Raw genomic sequence first — 21,561 nt, 5'->3', positions numbered from 1 at the left:
ATCAGTGCTCTTGAAGAGAAGGCTGACATGAAAAGGCCCATAGCTTGAAGCAACACAAGCATTGATGCGGTCATCAGGGTGTTGCAGCCTGACATACGCACAGGGCTGAACGGGCATGCCAGCAAAAATGCATTTGGGGCCTGATAGAGCCGTAACAAACCAAACCAGCTCCTGCCATCAATGAAGCCTCATCCCTCTCTGGCTTCAAAGGGTGCAGGATGTCCGGTGTGGAGGACAATGAATGGCAAACCATTACGCATCAAAACAGGCACCTACCTGACAGCAAGACACTGCTACAACAGCCACAGTGGATGAATTCATTATTCCTAACCACAAACAGCTGGGGAAATAAAGCACCTCTTAGCAAACATGCTTTGAAACATTGTCAACAAGCAAAATGGGAAAAGGTGGTCACGTTTAACAGAAAACAGCTGACGTCCAAATGAATATTTTGCATCCAGCGTGCACTAAATACTGAGATGAAACTTTCATTGAGCTCCAGAGCATGGTTATGTCAGAAGGAAGGGCAGGCCATTTCGATCTTTTATAGTGATGCTGGAACAGGTTGCCCAGAGAGGTGGTAGATGCGCCATGGCAGGAAACATTCAAGGTCAGGTTGGACGGGGCTCTGAGCAACATGAGCTAGCTGAAGATGTCCCTGCTCATTGCAGGGGTGTTGGACTAGATGACCTTTAAAGGTCCCTTCCAACACAAACCATTCTATGACTCCATATCTGTGTCATGATAATTAGCATTGCTCTCCCCCTTCTCTGCCCCTCCTGCTTGCTGCCCAGCTCTCTTCACCTTTCAAATGTGTGACTGGTGCAGCTGGGCTCAGTGAAGCCATTTTTACCCTGCGTGTCTTCTTCAGAAACAAAAGGCGCAAAATATCCCTCAGCAAGGGTTTCTCCCAGTATTTCTTTCATTTATTTCTTTTGTGCTTTCTGTCTTCAGCCTTCCTTAAAAACGTAATTCCTATTTCTGTCACGGCATCACCCTTCAGCCTGTCCTGGAGGAAGGTAACTTCTGCTGGTAAGTGAACCTAGAAAGAACCAAGTCTGATCAGTTAGGAAAAGAAATGCCCAGTTTTTCCCCCTCCTCCAGTATAACGAACTTTTTCTCTCTCTCTTACCACAAGGGGACCCCCTTTCTCAGGTTTCATAACAAACAGATTTCTAAATTGTTTTAAAATATCTTTCCCAACTAAATTAATTAAAAGGAAGTTCCAGTACACTGGAATTTGTATAATACATTACCCCTCATTCCAGTGTTTTGCTTTCTTCTGAGAATCTAAATTGTGTACTTGATGACTCTGTGATCACAAAATTTCCTGTTCATGTACTAATACTAATGATATAACACTTTTCTTAATTAGTCTTATATCAGATACTATAATTCTGAGATTGGTGTACATATGTAATACTTGTATAGTTTTTGTTTTCTTGAAACATAAGATATATGACAAATTAGATACTGACAGAAACATAAAGCAGGCCAAAAGTTATCTTCCAGAAAACATCACAGAAGCTGTACAGCTCAGTGACTCTCAAATGATGTTTGCTTTTTTCTTTTGTAAAATTGTTTATTCTTTTGTAAAATTCTAAGATTTAAGAACAAAATTAGGAATGCCATCTGAAACACTTCTGAAGCTTTAACATTATATTAATCCGCACTTTGTTCTCCCTTTCAGCAGGTGCTGCGGTAGCCTGATAATATTATCTTCGTGTATTTGGAAAGAATCAGGGATGGCAAGCCCCACAGCTCTCCACATTACCTGTTAGCTGGCTCCCTGCTCCCACTGGCTTTTGCACCTGAGTCAGACACTGAAGAGCCAAGCGGGGACAGCGTGGAGGTGAGCCAACCCTGTGTGCTCCTCTACCTCAGGAATCAGCCTGGCCCTCTTTTACTTAGATATAGACATTTAATTGGGAGAGAGATTAAACACTACTAAATTTCCTTCATTTATCTGAGCAAGTGGTTTTGCTTTCCTCTGGTTCTGCGTATTAACAAAGAATGGAAAAAACAGATGTGCACTTCCTTACCATTTCCAAGGCACCTCGAATCACCCCACAGAGGAGGTTACAGTAGCAAAGTGATGCTCGTTCTGCTGGCAGCTCCTCCACAAAGTCCACTAGTGGGTTTTTGTCCAGGATTAAGGAGAACTCATTTCCTGCGGCACTAGTACACCTCACACTAGCGGTGACCCCAAGGTACATCTTGAAAGCAACCTGCAAAAGGATGAAACTCATCTGCTTCGATCTGTTGTGTGCAAACCAGAGGGCAAACTTTAGGATGTAGCAACCCGTAGACCAGCTTTACCCCAGGAAAATAGGGGGAAGGGAGAGCCAGGCTGGAAATCAAACTAGATTTATCTCTTCTGCGATCAGCTTGAGCCAGAGACGCAAACCTGGAGCTACGTGATACTCCAGGGAAGTACAGCAGAAGGCTGCTTATTCCGTCTTTGATGTTCCTGCGCTTACAACCCCATACAAAGTGGTTTTACTGTTACCACTCATCTGCTTCCAGTCACGTCACGCTCCCCTGGGTCCATTAGCATCTATATTGGGTCCTTCACTACATTGCCAGCAACTCTGACAATCACAGCTGAAGAACTCCTGCAACCGGCGAGTGTATGTTTTTACTCTGATCTCTATCTGCAGTCACAGAAAAACAACAACCCACCACGAATAAGACTGCCAAGGCGGCAAACCCATTTGATGACACAGAGCATTGCTTGCTTCCCTCCTACTCATGACTGTTACTGCAAATGTGCAACATCTGCTCTGCTGGCGGAGGGGTCCCCTGTGAGTGCGTTTCTCCAGACAGTGACATCACGGCGTTATCTAGCCAGCGCGCAGGCAGGCAGGCTCGCTCCAGCCTCTGCCTCCTCTGGTGAGCCCTCCCCCGCCACACCGCTACGGACTGCTACGACCGAAGATAAAAGCGTCTTGCTTTTTACCTCCGTAGTGAGTATCAAACATGGATGGTTTCCAAACAATCCTGAAATTCTTTATGAACCAGAAAACGGCTATAGGTTACAGTTTTATGGCGCTGCTGACAATGGGAGGTGAACGTGTGTTTTCTCTTGTTGCTTTCAGATGCCCCTGCAGCAATGAAAACTTCAGGTACGGTTTGGTATTTCTCTTTTCCCCAGCTTTTGTTTTGCTAGTTATTGGATATTTCTTGAACAGGAAGACCTGGAAACTCTTTACAGGCTGCTGGGTGAATCCCAGAAAAATATTCCCCAGAGGGAATACCTGCCATTTCTTTTACGTCTTTGGACAAATCACTTTAAACGCTCTGGTGGCCCCAGTGATGTGGCTCTCTGTGGCTTTGCTCAACGGGACTTTTTACGAATGTGCCATGAGTGGCTTGAAAAATCCTTCCTACCTACAGGCAGTTTGCCACAGCAAATCTGCGAAGTGCTTCGAAGAACTACACAAGGTGGCCTGTGACAAGAGCTCCATGCCCTTTGCAGAGAGTGATGAACTGAAACGAACTCTACAAGCACAGTCCCAGGTGAGAAAAATAAATAAAGAGCATTATACAGTTGTTACTGCCACTGTGATTTATCTGTGGAAGATCTTGCTGACAGATGCTGTCAGATAAAACCATTGGTTTCACATAAACAAAGTTTTGGCATGATGCAGCGTTATAAAATACAACCAATCCATCTTTTAGTTCAGTTTGAGCTGTGCCATGCTTCCTGGGGGGTCCCACTGATGGCAGGATCAATAAGACCGGATAACTTATAGCTTTCTTCCTGAATGAATATTGCTCTAAAGAGAAAAAACTACTGGATTGTTTAAGAGGCTGAATTAACAGATGTCACCCCTTTAAAGGGGTCTGTCCTATTTAAAAATCCATACCACACTCTCCTATTTTATACCATCATGATACTGTAATAAAATCTTACATCACTAACAGTAGAAAAGTACTGGAAAGTAAGATTTGTGACTGCTTATGTAATATGTTCCTGTTTGCGTTCTTCATCTTCATGATGCCAGATAAGAGCATGTTTTTGTCCTGCTTGAAGGAAGGAAAACACACTAAAATAAAACAAGCAGAACATGCAAAGCTGAGACTGTATTACGTTTTACTATATTCGTGTGATACAGTTCTGCTCGCTGCATTGTAAATAAATTCATAGACAAAAATCAAAACAAAGGAAAAAAAAAGAAAAAAAAAGGCTACAGAAAATGATGGGAAGATGATTGTCAGCAGGAAGGAAAAACATTCTGTGGAGCCAGCAAGTTTTTGTCAGACAATTGTATCCATATGGAACCATTTCCTCCCCAAAAGCCGGTTTTATTTTCAAGTCCTCATGCAAATAAAAGTGGAATGCAGACAGATCCTGCACTGCAGACAAAACAATTTGTTTGAGAGATTTAGAAGGAAACAACAAATAGTGTTTAAGACTAAGTTGTATGTATAGGAAATAGTGAAAGACCAGTGACTCGGTATATAGCATTAGACTACACGGGTTCGTTCTCCAAGCTGCAAGAAAGTGAAAAGCTGCTAAAAAGAGCAGATTTGAATCCCCTGATAGAAATCATCAGTCAGTACAAAGTGACTGGAGAAATAAAAGAAAGTGAAGCTATTCTTCCATACCAGTCCCTAAGAATAATTGTTTGTCAAGCTTCTCTGTTTCACATACTTCCCTGAGGAAACTTTCTGTATTCCCTCAGCTAAATATAGCTTTTTATTGGCAGTTATTTTTTTAACATCAGTGCAAGAGTTCACATGAGAAAGGTTGCAGTTCTCCATATCATCACCATTAAACCATGGAAAATCAGTTCCAGTTCATATGGGTCTCTGAAGCCTAGAAGATTTGTTCCACACTGGAATTTGTTCCACTGTTTGAAAACAAGTCATTTCTTTTGCAAATGCTACACATTGCAATAGAGTAGGTGGGTAAAACTATTGGCTAGGCCAGTGGCATTAGGCATGAAAAAACTGGGTTCACCACCCTGCTCTCCTTAAAAACATCCCACAATAACAATTTCAAGCACATTTTTCCACCTTCTGCCCTTGCTCTAATCCTGGAAGTAGCTCTTTCCTTTAATATGCTCCTAACAGAATTTTGTCAAGCTCTGAAGTTCCTACAAAAAAAGCTGAATGATGCCAGAAAAGCATATTTCAGCAAAAACAAAGTTCTCTGAAAATACAGCAACTATTTCTAATCATTGTGTAGATGAATTGGACTCTGTTCCAATGCCAACACAGACCTGCCAATGCACATGCTATTTCTTCTCTCTCATGCCTTCTCCTCCCAGCATCCTTACAGGACTGGGCAAGAAGATAATTTTAAACCAGTTTTGGCATAAAAATGATTTTCCACTACAAGGGGCTGATTAATCAAAGTCAAAAAATGTTCACAAGAATAGCTTAGATTTCAGTGAACCTCCTGATAAAAGAATGTGGGGAAAACTTTTTAAATTTCAAACTATCTTTTATATTCTTGTTAGCTAATTAATGCTAAAACAGTTCTAGTTGTCGTTTGGTTTTGTTTTTTTTTAAATTAAAAAGAAGTCTGAAAACAGCACATTTAAAAATGGTCACAGTTTAAAAGGTTGATTGATCTGTGACAAAAGTTACTTCCCTTTTTTGCTTTTGTAGTTTGTCACAATTCATAATTGTGTCTTAATCCTAATTTTTACTGGGTGATTTTATGTAACGCTTTCAGGAGAGAGAAAACCATTTACCGTCTAGTGATTGTGATATTTGATTCTCCCTATGCACTTTTCCCTTTGTGTGATAGAATTCCGTGAGCAATTCCAATACACTATGTGCCAGATGGTTATAGTTTTGCAATAAACTCTCATCAACATCCTCTCCAAATTACCCAGACGCTACTCCTGCTCTCAGGCCCTCTCTGTTTTCCATATAGCACTGTTTAGCCATAATATTATTTGATCGATCATTTAGGCCTTTGATTGATCACGCAGACCTCGTAGATTTTTCTTCATACACAGTCTTGTAGTTGAGGTCTGATTCGAGTTCACCTGTCCCTGAAGCTGAATTGCCGTTGCGCTGGACGTGTCTCTTCAGCTGTTGTTATCCGAGTTCCCTTTGTTATAAAACCAAAGGGCAGCCAGACTCTAGTATAAGGCAACTTTTCTTGAGAGTTTTACCGTAAAAAATCAACCAGCTTTTGCCTTCCCGAGAAAGCGAGGTCAAAACGAGCGTCCTGAGAAGCCTCAATCCTGAGGTCTTCTGCTTCCCTTTGGTCCCGACATGGAACCCCATTAACACTAATGCCAGGCACCAAATGCAAACTGGGATGAGACGCCCACTAAAGGGCGCCAAAAGGAGCTGCAGTCCCTCTGTACACAGTGTGGTTGTTCCGTCAGACACTCTTGATTTAAGTAGCATTTTCACTTGGGCCTTTTTAACCTGAAACGTATTTCTTCTGTTTTCCCAGATTCTAGGCTGGTGTGTGATAGTTACCACAGCTCTTCTCTCCCTGCTGACCACTTGCTGTGCCAGCTGCCAGTCGAAAGTCAGCCACCTCCAGCTGATGTTCTGGAGGGTGTACATGGAGAAGGAGAAGGAGCAACTGGAGCAGATTTTCCAGCTATACGCCACCAAGCTGAGCGAGCGAAACCTGAAGTGCTTTTTTGAGAACAAGGAACCGGAAGCGATTCCCCTGCCAACTTTTCAGGCATGGGAAGATGCTTCCCAGCTCTACTCTTTCAGCAGTAGCAAACAGCATTATAGCACAATTCACAGGCTAGTTGAAGAAGGCCAGAAAAAAATCAATGAGGAAAGAGAGACAATGCTGGACTTTGTAGACAAAAGGGAAATACCGTAGACAAATATATTTTCAGCTTTTTTATATCTTGCTTATATAGCATACTTCTAGCTGGTTTCATCTCTATGTTTTTTCACAATGGCCTCTTTCTTCTTCATCATGTTCCCTCCCAGTTACAAACTTGCTCCAAAAGGATGGAATTAAATTATTTCCCTACATCAGTGAAAACGCTGCAGTCCTCCATGGCACCCAGGGTTCACGCTCTGCTAATGTCACTGGCTCCGGATCAAGCGCTGACAGCAAAATGTGACTAATGACTTCTACAAGAGGATTTTAGCAATATCCTATGTAAAAGGTGCTATAGTATGCTCATCCTATGTAAATCAAGAGACTATCATGAAGTAACACCATTTGAAAGGTGTGATTATAATACTAGAAGATGTGTGTGACTTTCTGACAGCCCACAGAAAGTAAAGGTTTTGCTTCCAGGTCATTTCCAGTCTGTAGGTACAGCATTTTCAGGCACCAGTGGTCACTCAAGGCATCTCCTGTTGCACCTAGAACGCCACGGATGGTCACAGTGATCACCCCTGGTCTTCTAGTCCCTGAGACATTTGCCTGTGACATGGGGCAGCAAACTCCATTGATAGTGAGATGCCAGGCAATTCTTTACACAAATCTTACAGCTGACATGTAGGGTACCAAGAACTTGAAATTACCAAATGGTTCAGCAGTTTTGTGTTTTTGTTAAAAAAATAACCTGCTGTTTTGAAACATAATCAGTTGTCGTTAGTGCTTTGCTACAATAATGAAAATGCATCACTGATATTTTGCCTCCGTAGAGTAATCGGTATTACCTTCACCCCTGAGAATTTCCATGTGCATGGGTATAAAGCTCCTGTTTTGAGTGGGTTTTGGGCACTGGGTGCAGTCTGCAGAGCTGCGTAATATTGTTTGTACTGTGCCTGCAGCCAGTGTACGACAGAAGGCCTGGATGGAAATCCCACACTTTAAGACTAGAAAATATTTTTGCAGCAGGCTGATTTTCATTTTTCTGAATATCTTAGGAAACTTAATATCTGGAGCAAGAGGAACTGGCAGGTGAGGCAACTGCACAATCAGTGCTTCTGAGAAATGCATTTCACCTCAGAGCCCTACGCTTTACCTCACCCACTTGGAATTCACCACGTGGCTCTCACACAGGGTGTCCAGAGTCTTTGCAAGTACTGCATAAAAGGAGAACAAAGTTTCTGCCAAGTTTCTTTCCCTGGGGTGACTGGGCAGACTTTTATGCAGCATTTTACTGCCAGTCTCTATAAATCTGCAAATAATCATAATTTTGCTCTGCTCGAATCAGGCTCTTACCAACAACCAGGGTACTCTACCCAACTTTCCCATACTCACTGTGCTTCTGCAGCCGAAAAAAACAACTATCTGTGTTTACAGACCATTACTCTTTTAAAAATAAAATCCAAAAGCTAATTCCACTGTCTGCTTGGAATTTTCTCTGTATGTTTTGAAGAACTTGTGGTCTTTGAGCAAATGTTTTAAAGTCTTATCCCAGCTGACCCATTTTGCAGCAGACTTAGAACATGTTATAAGCCTAAATGCACCTGCTGCAGCTGAAAGCACAGAGGCAACACTGCTAAAATGAAAGTCACAACAGCAGACATGTCTGACACCACGTCTGGCATATATGCATTTTCCTCCCCGGGCTCCTCTCCTGGCATAGCAACTATCTAATTCCAGGGTACATGTCCCTTCCCATTTCTCTGCTTTTCTCTTTATGAGAGATGCCCCAACATCTACTGCCCAGCCCCATCTCGCCTCCTCCCTACACGCAAGGGGAGAGGAGACACCACCTAACAGGACGTCCCCGCTGCCTCGGCCAAACTTCCCTTCCCAAAGTCATCTTTCCACCTCCTTTTTCACTGGTATCACAGAAAACCACAGCAAGTAGGGATGCAAAGAGGAAGACACTAAGAAGGTTAATGAGGTGATCAAGGAATATAGGAAACAAACAGGTTGATGTAAAGATGAGGTCTCCACTGTGATATAAGAGCTGGGACACAGAGACAAAAGCATAGTTGACAGCAGGATAGGTGGGAGAACAGAGGGATCCCACTTTGGAGTTTTGGCACCCTCTTCTTCCTCAGGAGAAAGCTCAAAGTTCTGCACCTGAGTAGCCAGGACCATCTGAAATAGGAGCGTTTCCCAGCCCAGCGTTCCCCTTTATCATGAAGGGGCAAATCCAAGGTGCGTTCTCCTCTCCTCATCCTTACCCTCCTTCATGCTCACAGGTAACTCATGTTGAGAGTGTCTCCACCTCCAAGAGCAGCTGCTGAACGCTTAGTGCTGCAATGTGTGCCTGGTAGGAGCCTAAGTCTCTCACTGATCTTCGTTCCCAGGGTTGTGTTACTCTGACTGTGTTGTCTTACCAAAGTGCCTGTGACTTAATGCAACTGCCATGCGGACGCTGGAATATTTCTATGAAACTAGACAAAAATAAACCCCTGTTTGACCCTATGTTTTCAACTGGAATCTGGTTTTGGCAAATTTAACCCTGTGCCTCAAACAGCCACCACAAAAGCTGTTTTGTATCAACATTGTCCCTGAACCAGCTACCATGGCAGCTCAGAAGGAGGCAAAGACACTATCATAGTCAACACTATCCAAAACAAACTGGAAAAAAACCCAAACAGCAGAATCAACATTTTCTCTTGGAAAATTTAGATTTTGCACTAACTCTGATGGTCCATCAAAATATGAGTGCAAAAATAAAACTGGAAACTTCTGTTCAATTCTCTGTGCTTTGTCCCTCAGTTTACGATTCCTTCTCTGTGAGAACTCCATTTTCTCATTTAAATTCTCTTAACTCTTCTGCTACGCATCTGCTGCTCCGTCAAACTTCAAGTCTTTGTTACAAGAACAAAAACTATTTAACAGTGCTAGGCCCTCATGTGCTTTCAATTTAGTTTCAGCTGTACTTTGCATTACAGTGTGATGAATTTGTCCAAATTCTATTGTTAAAATTTCCTGTGTAAGAGAGAACTTGAATGTAAACCATGCAAGAACAGTAGCTGGTTTGCAATGGAGCACCAAATTAAGGCAAAATTGAAAAGCTATAAAGTGAAAATTGTAAAAAAGTCTCAGCAGAAAAAATAATTTAAGTACATAGATAAGTAATTCAATGAATAGATATAAACATTTTTTTTAAAAAAACAGGCTACGAATGGATAGAAATTCCTTTAAAACTACCATACACAGCTTCTCAGAGGGTAAAACAAAGGTCTTTTCAATCTTTTTTTGTGACTCCAAAAGACAGGCAAGTAAAATGAATGAGCAGTTTTGAAAGTTGCATCCGTAAATCTCTCATTTGTATCTATATATTGCTGTCAAACAAGAAATCTATGTGGTCAGAATTAAAAAAGTACCACTGCCCTTTTTCAAAGTCTCAACCAACATCCCATCTTTCTCAAGCAGCAAGAATAGAATTCATTAACAGTTTGATGGTGCTCAAATGCAGCCTAGAATTACTGAAATATTTAGGAGGCCACTAACTTGTCAGTCCCTTTAGATAATGCTGGGGAGTCTTCGCTACAAAATTGTATGCGTAACTAACGTTGCAAAGTAAGGGATAAGACAGGCTGCTAAAAAAATTGAAACCATAATTTCAGATGACATAACAACGGGATTAATGAAGGACCAGAATTAATCTGCTTAGAAGGGGAAAGGCAGACAAAATAACATTTTTGTTAGCATACTTTTCATTCTTAGTACTTTTCCAGTCACTGTTTGGGAAGAGCGAGATGCTTTAAAGGTCTTGCCATCTGTTGCTGATTTCACATACTCACAAACTTTTCTTTACCCTTTAAAGTGCAGCACTTCATTTTTCAGTTTACCGTCTACCACTTAGCACAGCAACCTGCTGTATGCATTTCCCTCTCACTGTTAAGATCTGAAAAGCAACATTTACCAGCTTCATAAATTCTGCCAGCTTCTGCCAGACTTTCAAACTGGGCATATGTCAATACATAGGGACCTCGTAAGGCAGGACTTCCCATGGGAAGGGGAGTCACATCTCTCGTCCTACAAGTCTGAGCTTGGGGATGACATGGTTGGATTACTCCAGTCCTGGTAGTCCCCAAGGGCCTCTCTACAAGCAGCTGCAGAGACATACATTTGCTGCATTCATGGGGTACTGAGCTTCCACAATAAAGCTGATGTCTCCAGCTGTTTTTCAGCAAAGGCACAGCACATCCTTAGGCACACACACACAGCACACACGTCCTCAGGCACAGCACTGTATTATCACAGCTATGGAGCCTCAGAGCCAGCACCAACTCACTGCAGACCACAGGGTACAGCCCAGCTGCAGCATACGCAGAGACCTTCTGGGGCATGGTGACATTGTGCTAGAGAAGATAACATTGTTAAAGGATTAGATCTAAAACCAGCAGCAGTTGTTTATTTTTTGTATCTCTTTTGATCAGATCAATGATGTCAACATCTTGTGAGGAGGAACTGAAGTAAAAACTTGATTTTGTAGGATTAGAAGGACATGGACCTGTTGGACCAAGTCCAGAGGAGGGCCACGAAGATGATCAGAGGGGTGGAGCACCACTCCTGTCAAGACAGGCTGAGAGAGCTGGGGTTGTTCAGCCTGGAGAAGAGAAGGCTCCGGGGAGACCTTATAGCCGCCTTCCAGTACCTAAAGGGGGCCTACAGTAGAGATGGGGAGGGAATTTTTACAAGGGCATGCAGTGATAGGATGACGGGTAATGGCTTCAAACTGGAAGAGGATAGATTTAGATTAGATACCAGGAAGAAATTTTTCACTATGAGGGTGGTGAGGCACTGGAACAGGTTGCCCAGAGAAGTTGTGGATGCTCCATCCCTGGAAGTGTTCAAGGCCAGGCTGGATGGGGCTTTAAGCAGCCTGGTCTAGTGCAAGGTGTCCCTGCCCATGGCAGGGGGGTTGGAACTAGATGGTCTTTAATGTCCCTTCCAACCCGAACCATTCTATGATTCTATGATTATAGAATAAAATCACCATCCTCATCTTGAAAGTAATCCTCAGTTACACTCAGATCCAAATTCTGAATCCAGCCTTGGACATTAATTCTTCAACTGAGCTTTGTTCTTAATACCATTCCTCAATTGGTTTCCATTTTCTTATCCCAATTTTCCAGTGAGCAGAAAGCTTACTTTTACATGGCCTGTTTTATCTTTTTTTATCCAGTCCCGAGTATAACCACATAAAGTCACAGCACCAACATGAGAAGTCAGTGAGCACCATGGGAACTCGGTGTAGGAGGATTCACTTTGACTCATCATCAAAATCTGTTGGCCCTTCTCCAGTCCAGTATAAGCTAGCAGTCAACCCCAGGCTTTGTAGTCTGAACCAGTGGTTGAAGATTTAAGCCCTCAGTCACTGCCTTAGGTGCACCTTTCCTCTGGTGTTTCTTTCTTAATATGGCAAGCTGGCTTTGTACTCCTCATTTTATGTTTTTTCCTTTGCTTCATCTCTTTCCATTTCCACAGGGAGCACCTACAGCCTGATATTGCAGACGACTTCTTTGCTTTCCAAAGGTCTGTAGGATAACAGCTATGTGTGCAGGATGTTGAACTACATGAACTACTTAATTGCCTTAACTTTAACTTTTACCTGGCTTTACTCTATGTGCTCACACTCAAGCAGATTTCTACATCAGAAGAGTTACTGCAGTTAAGTATTTAAGCACTTTCTCCTGGCTGGGAACACTACTGCTGAAAATTTTAAGAGATCATGTAAACAGCTGTGTAATTCTGTACCGGTAACTTTAAGAGCATATTTGCAGTTACATGCTGGGTCGTTTTACATATGTTTTGTTGGTATGTGCCTCAGACAAATGTGCTTGAAGTCTATTTAAAAATGTTTTGCCAAAGAAATGTGAAAATGCTTTCCGTATCACATTTTGCCTGGGAAAGGTTATACTCCTACTACAGAACTCTTTTAGTGTGCTAAAAATAGTCTTTTCAAGAGACTGTGTACTTTAAAGTTTGTTCCAATCTTTCCAAGTAATTTTATTTCTCTCAGTAAGTCTCTTTTGAAGTACAACCTGCAGAGAAACAGTGTCTTTTTCCTTACTTTGATGGTTAATTTCTCACTGTATTTTGCTGTTGAATCCCCTGTACTTAAGAATGATGTACTAAAGAACTCTACTAAAGCACTTGTAAATAAGGGAATCGTGAGGAATAAGACACAGAAAACTAGATATTTGGCATATACATGGAATCCAGAGAAAAAAAAATACAAATACCACCTGAAGAAGAGCACAGAAGTGATCAAAAATGCGATTTTGCAGCCTGGTATCATTCTTTTAACAAGACAGTGTATTTTAATACAGTTATTGAAATGATGCTTTTCTCATGGTTTTCATTCAGCTGCCCTCACTGTCTCTAATGGATCCTCTACATGAGCTCAGCTCCTTCAAAGGAGGAGCTTTGTTATACATCATCCTGATTTGAGACTCCAAAATACACTTCACCTCAGGAAGAAAATTAGTTTCCACTCTTTTATAAGCTAATGGGATCTGTCTGGCTTTTAGTAATGTCACCTGCCTCTGCTTTAAACTTTGGCAGATGGAGGGGTGTGTGTGTGTTTTGCACATGTGCACTTTATAGTCCTACCAGCAACAGCAAATGTGAAGAGGTCCCTTCTCTATTTCTGCGGCAGCCATCCGTTCCTCTATGACAAGCATTTTGCGATGATAACGTAACTTCTGTCCCTCCATTTCAGTCACATGTAACGTAGGTAATTCTGACATGGTTAATGTGAGCAAGATCACACATCACCTGATAACACCCACTTACACTTTGAACTAAGATACTCCTGTACAACCAGCGTATACGGGTGCCTCAGTTCACTGTAGAGAGAGCCTGCTGTTTCCCAGTTCTGCAGTCAGAGGTTAAACAAAATGCTCACATTTAGCTGATGATGCTGGTAATTCTCAAGCAATCAAAAAGTATGCCAGGCATATTTTTGCCTCCTAAAACGGGCCAATGGAAATGAATCCCAGTTCAATTAACTGATGCTCTGATCTCTCTTCTTAAAACAAACGACTGCCTAGCAAACAGCTCTTTGGTATGCGTGGGTAATTTTTGCCATTGGGAAAGGCAAGGCATAGCTTCACTGGCAAAACTTCACAGCTGAAAATCATAAAGGATAAAAGGGACCATTCACCATGACCTCAGCATGTATTAGTCTGAGCTAACTCAGTATCTATGAACTACCACCTCTTTTACAGTGACTCAGCAGTCTAAAGGGGCTGGACGTCCTACGGATTTCTCTTTGAGCTTCCCCAGGAAAACTGACTTGCCCATGGGGGCAAAAATACATCTTTAGTGTATTGCCTCTAAATTTCCTCCTAGATCTTTCTTGTCTGACAATAGTGTGAAAGACTACTCAATAAAAGGGAAGTTTCCATCGAAGAAGGCAAAAGTACCCACTCTGATTTTATCTTTTTGATTTTATTATTAGATTTGTGGGTAGTCAGGAAAATGTTCCTCTCATTTTCCTTTTTTATAGTTCTTCTCTACTACCACTGAGTCTTCCTTTGGCAGAAAATCATGCACCTTATTCCTAATATTACCATTTTAAGGCTAAAATCCATGTAAGATAATTATGGAGGTGCCGAGGAGATTCAGATGGCAGGGGTAAGAATACCAAAATTTAAGATCTGGAGATGGTTAAGGTTTATGCTCCTAGAAAAAGAAAAAAGTGAGGGAATATATGATTTGAAGTTTGTTTAAACTGGATCATTTTCTGTTGTTTGCTGCAATCTCTGGCAAGAGTAGAAGAAATCAGCTTAAGCTGCAGCAAACAAAAAGAAACTTTTTAATTCTTCTAATGGCAAAATGCCTCATAGGCTACTAGGAGTAGAAGAATTTTAATTTCAGTTTAGCAACTAACTTTAAGGTCAGTTTAGGTCAGGGATTGGCAGCCTCTCACAGGTGGTATCCCATTTTGTTTTCTCTGTCCTCAACTCAGATATAAACCTAATACCCACGTGAACCGATTCTGTGGTTCTGACAACACTTTGTGTTAAACTTACCACTGTGGGTTTATCAAGACCATCTGCAAAATTCTTATCTCACTAAACAACACATTTTTTGTGTTCTGTTGAACGTTGATTTTTTTCGCAGCCTGATGTAGCACTATGCAACAGAGGTAGAAACTGATGTCTCCTCTCAAGGCCAACCTCTGTGAGCTACTGGTTGATATGAAGTTGTAGATAAGGAACCGGCTGTATTTCACCCAATGGAAGCATGGGTGTGGTTGTGGAGATGAGTGTTTTTTGATAAGACGATCATGATACAGCAGAAAATGTAGGTAACTGTTTTGGAGCAAAGTGATAGAGAAGGAGGGAAAAGCTAAGACCACTGAAACTGATGAAGGTCTAGACAATGTAAATCTTATTTACCTGTGCAATCATGTCTGCGGTTTCAGAATAACTGCGGCACTTTTTCACAGCTGAACGAGCTAAAAAATCATCAATCAGCCTTACGCCAATTCCGTATCCCCTAAGAAGAAAACAAAGAAAGTTAACATTCAAAATGGGGAACCTCTTTCCACCTACCATCTCCCTAACCTGTCTCTTGTGCTTTCTCAGCAAAACAGTTACGGGTTCCTAAAGGAATGGCTTTGTGGACAACATATTTTGCTGGTCTAGATTCTTCTTTCTACCACATTTTGCAGCACAGTGGGATTGCTCTTCATGTAGTCATTTAAGGAATCATACTCCTTTAAGCATGATACTCCTGGCAAGAATGATAGAAATGTTGTTTATATACACATTGTCCATACATACATTTATATCTACATATATGAATAAATATTATATGTTAGATGTATGAGTATAATATATAGATAATATACAAATAATACACCTGATTAATACTGCTTTGGTACTGAAAATAGGATAGGATAACACAGCACAGGATTTTCTCCATTCCCCTGTGATCCCGAGTTCATCTCACACTGTCTAAGCCAAGAACAAATCAACTGCCCTTTCAGGTCACCGCATTCATCTCTGGGCTGGTATGGAGTTCAACAAATCCTGGGCACCCTCATTGCTGTGTTCAGGTGCCAGGAAAACCCTGGAAATGGACTCACACCTGATCTCTTTCATTTTACCCTCTTATCTCTCCACCTCATTTTTTGCTCTTCCTCCACAATTCCCTCTTAGTCTTTTTTCTAACGTGTTATTTCCCTTCATCTACTAGTTGGAGAAAGAATTCAAAAGCTGCTAGTTAATATACAGTTTCAGTACACCACCACCTTCATTTTGTATTTAAAAAATGACAATTTCAGAGAAAAGAAATAAAAAAGGATAGAAGTTAATGGAATTTTTCATAAAACACGTTAACAAAGGTCAGTAACTACACAGTGTGCAAAATGGGCATGCCTCCCAGCACTTTTTAAAAAAGGGAAAGAGATTGACACAAATGTTATGAAAGAACGTGAACTCAACTGAGAAATATTTTTAGGGAATTTTTCCTTTCCATTTATGTGGATGTTGGCAGTCTCTGCCTGTTTGTCAGAGGCCCTACACCCTCAGTGACGCAGCCTGAACTCGATGGAGTTTCTTACTGATTTTGTACCACTTCTTTGACAAGAAGCCAAAAAGTGATCTGATGTCTAATGTGATGACAAGATCAAAAAGTGGTTTTGGCAGCATGAAGTTATATGTCATGCATCAGAAAACAATGAAATATTTATTTATTGCCTAAGTGTCCATACCAATAATGCTGGTAAATATGTCATCAGCAGTTAGCAAGGTATTTAATGGTGATGTACAAGACTACTTAGAACCTTTTCAACTTTTATGCCTTAGATTTGCAAAGTCAAAAGAATAATAAATTGACAAGCAGTTATTTAGCAATTGTACAGTGAAAAATACCCTTCTCACTGTGGATTATATATGTACATACATATAGTGAGAGAGCTAAGAATACTGTCCCCAACTGTCACAGGTCTGCAAATCTATAAGGTTTCTTCCTCAAGCTGGGCTGTTTTCATCTTCACAGAAGTAAAGATGGCCATATTGCTTTAATGAAACCTGCCATTATTTTAGCAAGTCTTTATCAAGACAAAAAAAGATTTTATAGAAACAGCTATAATAATAGAAACAGAAGGAGCAAGATACATCTCCACATCTTCCAAAACTACCCTTTCGTAATTTCTACCACAGCATCATAAAGAAGCCTGTGTATTTTTGAAATGTATGATTTTCATCAGAGCAGAGAGACAGATAAATAGAAAATAAATATTTGAAGGATGTCGTCCCTTCTTAGTTTGTGAATTAAATACTTTTCTTTTTTCCAATCAATATTTTTTACTCACTTCCATCAATAGCTATCAAACTATAGCTTGTTTGCAAACTTTCAGATTAATAGTAAAGTGGTCAGGTATTCTGTCCACTGTGATTATTGTAAATCCATCTTGCAGGTCCCTTTTTGCCTGAAAATACAAGCCTTACTCCTCTTAATCTTCTTGCTAACCAGCTCAAAAGTTGTTTCTTGCTGATCTTCTGTGATACCGTTATTTTTACTGTGATAATGCCTAGGAATCTCAGTCAGGATGACAGGGTCCTATAAACATAGGATCTTCATTTTCCAGAGAGGATATCCATGTAAAAATCAGTTCCTCATTGACCATTCGTACTATTTCGCTCATTGCTGCATAGCCTTTTAAAGGTAAGAGGCCCATCTGCCCCTAACCCAGGGACGGGGGAAGAGAGCCACCCCACAGGGGACAACTCAGGGCACCCAAGTCAGGCACCTGAAATACACCCTCGGAGAAGGAGACTGACTACAAAAGGAGGCTGCCTATTGACTGGGTCACCTCAGCCAAATCCCTACAACCTGGAATTGTGACTACTTCTTAGCTGTCCAAGTCACAAAACCACGCGTAGCTAGATGAGGGGAAGCCACAGGAAGGCCACAATGGCAGGGAACACAGAAAAGCATGTTAACTAGAAAATACCCGTGAGAAACAAAAGGCTTGTATAGTCTGAAATAACATGGGTATGAAGAAAGAGTGGTCAGACACTGGAATAGGCTGCCCAGGAAGGTGGTGGAGTCACCTTCCCTGGATGTGTTTAAGACTCGTTTAGATGTGGTGTTAAGGGATATGGTGTAAGGGAGAGCTTTGATTCTAAATAGAAGAGGAGAGTTAACATGGAAGTTGAAATTGAAATTGAATACATGGATATAGGAGATGAAATTTAGAAGTTTCTATTATTCATTAGCATAAGAAAGCATCAAAAAGGAAAAAGTGTAAGCTATCAAAACAATCCTGACAAGTTTTCTTCTGAGAATTCAAAAACTAATTGTTGATCTTAATTCACAAATTAGCATTATTTCTGTTGACAGAATATTGAACCTTATCCCCATTATCTCTGTAATCCTAGACAGAATACTGGAGCTCGTAAGATAACAGACATAAAGCTGAAAGGTAACATATAGGTGGACAAACAGCATTACCGATAAAGTTGAACATTTAAAGCAGTACTTACATTCTGTCTAAGCAGATGTTGACATCTTCATCTTTTTCATAGTCCTTGCACAGCTGGGCAACCAAAGCCCCATACGTAAGTACAAAAAGTTCTCTGCTCTGTCAAAAAAGGTGGAAATTGAAAATGAAGCAAACTAGGATTAAACTTTTCCACGCTTTTGAGCTACTACTCTATCAAAAGTAAGCAAAACTAACATTTACATTAATAAAGAAACTTTTTGTCCATGGATGTGTAATCACTGTAATGCACAATTCAAGTGTGACCTGATCATCACTTGAATGATCTTCCTTGTACAAGGATCTTCCTTGTCATAAATACCATTTCTTGGGATACAGCTACTTTCGTCAGGTGCATTCCTGCGTCCTATAACCACATATATGTATGTTGGATCGATAAATGCTGTCAAATGCCACCCATGATTAGTGAAAAGCATTTATTTGCAGGGAGACTAATAGAGGCAATGAGATACTAGTCCTTTTACAATAGGAACAACAGTATATACACTGAAATTCCAGTTCCTTCACAAAGTTATGGTTGATTTGATTCAGATCATCAGCTGCTTTCCCCCCAAAATAAAAAGTAGATAAAAAAATAGCTCAGAATAATGAAAAAATACTATAATTCAGCAGAAGTGTGAAGAATAATAACAAGCAGAGTAGAAAAGAATCAGTCCCATTGACATTTCCCCTTCTTAATCAGACTTTACAAGTAACTTGAATCACTGCCAATACTAGCTCTCCAAATGCCCGGACAATCTCACTGTGACATTATTTCTGTATCTTAATGCAGAAAACGTGGTTGGTATGGCTCCACTGCATGAACAAGGTGAAGGAGATGGGTGAGGACCACAGCCGCCTGCCCAGGGAGCATGGAGAGCAACTGAAGAGGTCAAAGGTGTATCCCTGCACAGATCTGTCTCAAGCACCAGTCTGGGATCTTTAGCCGTGCACCAACCTGGAGGAAAGTTTTCTTCCCTCCCTGCCCTGCCAGATCACGTCCATGGCACTGCAGAACTGGATGTATTTAGCAGGAGTAGCAGCTGGCCTTTAGGGGAGCGAATAGGTTGACTCTCACTAAACATCTTGGACAGGAATTAATTAAAGGAAGCGCTACAGGCCTGTGACACACAGGCAGACTAGAGGTGCTTTTTTTTTATAGCCTGTGAAAAAATAATAGTAAATGCCAATGAAAACGATAGAAGAAATCACACAAGGAAAGGAAGAACGGCTTGGTGGAAAGACCTCTTCCTGCTCCCATTGCATCAAAAGCTTGGAGTTTAATCAATGTTCCCATTTTAACAAGGCACTGTTCAAAATCTTAAGGAGTATGGAACCATTTTCTAAACTCACCTTGGTGATAACTCCTGTTTACAATAATATTGCATACTGCCAAATTCTCATTAACAAGCTTTTAATGGACTAAATGGATGTCATACAGGTTCTGTATTATTCTAGTCTCAGCAAAAAGTCTGTGTTGTAATAAGACAAATACCTTAGAGAAACTTAAGCATACTGTATCAACATAATTGTATTTATCAGCCATTCTTGCAATCCGCTTGAGTATTTTTTTCATAAACTTATGTATATTAACTTTAATTATAACTTTAATACTATATTGTTCTACTTCTTTTTCAGCGGACACCTCTGTCCCCTTTTCAGAAATTGACACAACATTGTCTTTTTGTTACTAGCAACTTCCTCTCTCTTCAGTTTGTTATATGTATGTATACGTGTACATGTGTCATAATTTTTAGATGCAAACATATTCTCTTCAAGACACAATATTATTATTGGGTTTTTAAACCACTGTGGCACTTTGGTTGTTTGGACTTGTAGTAAAATATTCCTAAACAGTTAGAAATTTTCAACCACAGACAAACGTTCTGAGGAAACTTGCTATCTGAATTTTTCATATTTAGACCCACCACTGCCAGAGAACAAGAAGGAGAATTACTGGTGCCTTTAACGGCAGAAAATACTGCTTTCTGTGACCGTGCAGTTTAAGAAGACCTCTTGGGAAAATCTTGCATGCAGCGTATTTAAAACAGCTCCTGGAACTTTAGGAGAATATTAACATGGATTGTAGAAAAAGAAGGAAGTTTTGGTCTATATGGTCTATATAACTTGTACTTGATAGAATTCTGTGCTATGGGACCAATGGTCAAAGCCAACATTCAAAGACAAACGTTACAGTTTTACCATTGTTTCCCCATGAATCACATTTTGGCCTTAAAGCCGGACGTGGAGATCCTGTGATGGTGCACTCCCTGTGCATAGAAAAAATGCAACACTAGAAGGATGAAGAAGGACCCCTGCTCATGCAACATAACCCCCAAAAGAAGAGGTGGTCTGCTATGCAGGAGGCACGCAGCGAGCACCAGGTGTGCTGCGGTCCCAGATGAACCATCTCTTCTTGTAATTGTTCATGGGGTAGAGATGTGGTCCCTGCAGCTTCTTTTCTCCAAAACAGAGATTTGGCCTCAAGGATTCACGTTGAGGGCAGGACTGTCTGAAAATCATTTCATGCCATAGGCAAAGTAGCTGGAGTGATATGAAGGCCCCTAAGCAAATCTCAGTATTACTGCTCAGAGGTGAATAGACTCCAAGTCCCATGGACAGGCTTTTTTATGTCACTGCTTAAGAGCTGTCAGTTTGTTGGCTGACAAGGGGTCCCACTGTAGCCATAAATGCTGCCAGCATCTCTGTTCTTATACTGGCAGACTCATCCCCATCCTTTCAGTACTTTCAGGCTATTCGGAAATATGACTGTATAAAACACATCAGTGCAATAATAGCTTATTCTTAGTCCATGCACAATTTTAATCGCACATTACAAAAATGTCTTACTATTTTGTGGTTCTCCTGCTTTCTTGCTGGTGGCCGAGACATGTTGCTTGTGTAACACCTGATGAACTTGATTGCCAGTTTATGTCTTTTCTTCCTCAAGCAGCATAGTTTTCTCTCAATCACTGTGTTTCCTCTTTCCCTTCTCTAAAGTTTTCTCCTTTCTGCTCTTCTGCCTTTTGCATGAGACGTGTTTACTGCAATCTGTAACACCGATGATGCTCCTCCTATTCTCTACGTGTACTGAGCCCTTTGGGAGGAATTTGACTGGCAACAGATCTGCCCCTGTACACAACAGAAATAACCGCTCCATCCATAAGAACGATTTGTAATCAAATACACGGCAAACAGCCATGGGAAGTCAAACCGGGCAGCCCCAAGGGATTCTCAGATCTCACGATTT

At 41.0% G+C, this 21,561-nt stretch overlaps 2 protein-coding genes across 3 annotated transcripts; one reads left to right on the top strand and one right to left on the bottom strand.

Annotated features, from left to right (window-relative positions):
- Positions 1-441: 441 nt before the first annotated feature.
- On the bottom strand, positions 442-21,278 carry TRAPPC3L (trafficking protein particle complex subunit 3L). Its single transcript, XM_054197200.1, has 5 exons — positions 21,162-21,278; positions 18,316-18,413; positions 15,220-15,319; positions 2,043-2,228; positions 442-1,042 (listed from the first exon to the last, which is right to left on the bottom strand). The coding sequence occupies exons 1-5, from the start codon at positions 21,201-21,203 to the stop codon at positions 923-925; spliced, it is 546 nt and encodes a 181-aa protein (XP_054053175.1). The 5' UTR covers positions 21,204-21,278; the 3' UTR covers positions 442-922.
- On the top strand, positions 2,662-8,236 carry CALHM5 (calcium homeostasis modulator family member 5). 2 transcript variants are annotated; one of them, XM_054197199.1, is made up of 3 exons: positions 2,663-2,966; positions 3,099-3,519; positions 6,425-8,236. In XM_054197199.1, the coding sequence occupies exons 2-3, from the start codon at positions 3,316-3,318 to the stop codon at positions 6,812-6,814; spliced, it is 594 nt and encodes a 197-aa protein (XP_054053174.1). In that variant the 5' UTR covers positions 2,663-2,966; positions 3,099-3,315; the 3' UTR covers positions 6,815-8,236. The 2 variants fall into 2 exon arrangements, with proteins under 2 accessions (XP_054053173.1, XP_054053174.1); XM_054197198.1 differs by having other exon boundaries at positions 2,662-3,519.
- Positions 21,279-21,561: the final 283 nt, after the last annotated feature.

Source organism: Rissa tridactyla, chromosome 3 (genome assembly GCF_028500815.1).
Source record: "Rissa tridactyla isolate bRisTri1 chromosome 3, bRisTri1.patW.cur.20221130, whole genome shotgun sequence".
NCBI classification, from domain to species: domain Eukaryota; kingdom Metazoa; phylum Chordata; class Aves; order Charadriiformes; family Laridae; genus Rissa; species Rissa tridactyla.
Note: the sequence above shows the minus strand (reverse complement) of the source record. Positions and strands in the feature narration are given on the sequence as shown.

Coding starts and splice junctions, on each gene's coding strand:
- TRAPPC3L (XM_054197200.1), bottom strand. CDS start 21,203: ATGTCTCGGCCACCAGCAAGAAAGCAGGAGAACCACAAAATA. Junction 15,320..18,315: donor AACATCTGCTTAGACAGAAT/GTAAGTACTGCT, acceptor TTTTCTTCTTAG/GGGATACGGAATTGGCGTAA. Junction 2,229..15,219: donor CCGCAGACATGATTGCACAG/GTAAATAAGATT, acceptor ATCCTTTTGCAG/GTTGCTTTCAAGATGTACCT.
- CALHM5 (XM_054197198.1), top strand. CDS start 2,980: ATGGATGGTTTCCAAACAATCCTGAAATTCTTTATGAACCAGAAAACG. Junction 3,520..6,424: donor CTCTACAAGCACAGTCCCAG/GTGAGAAAAATA, acceptor CTGTTTTCCCAG/ATTCTAGGCTGGTGTGTGAT.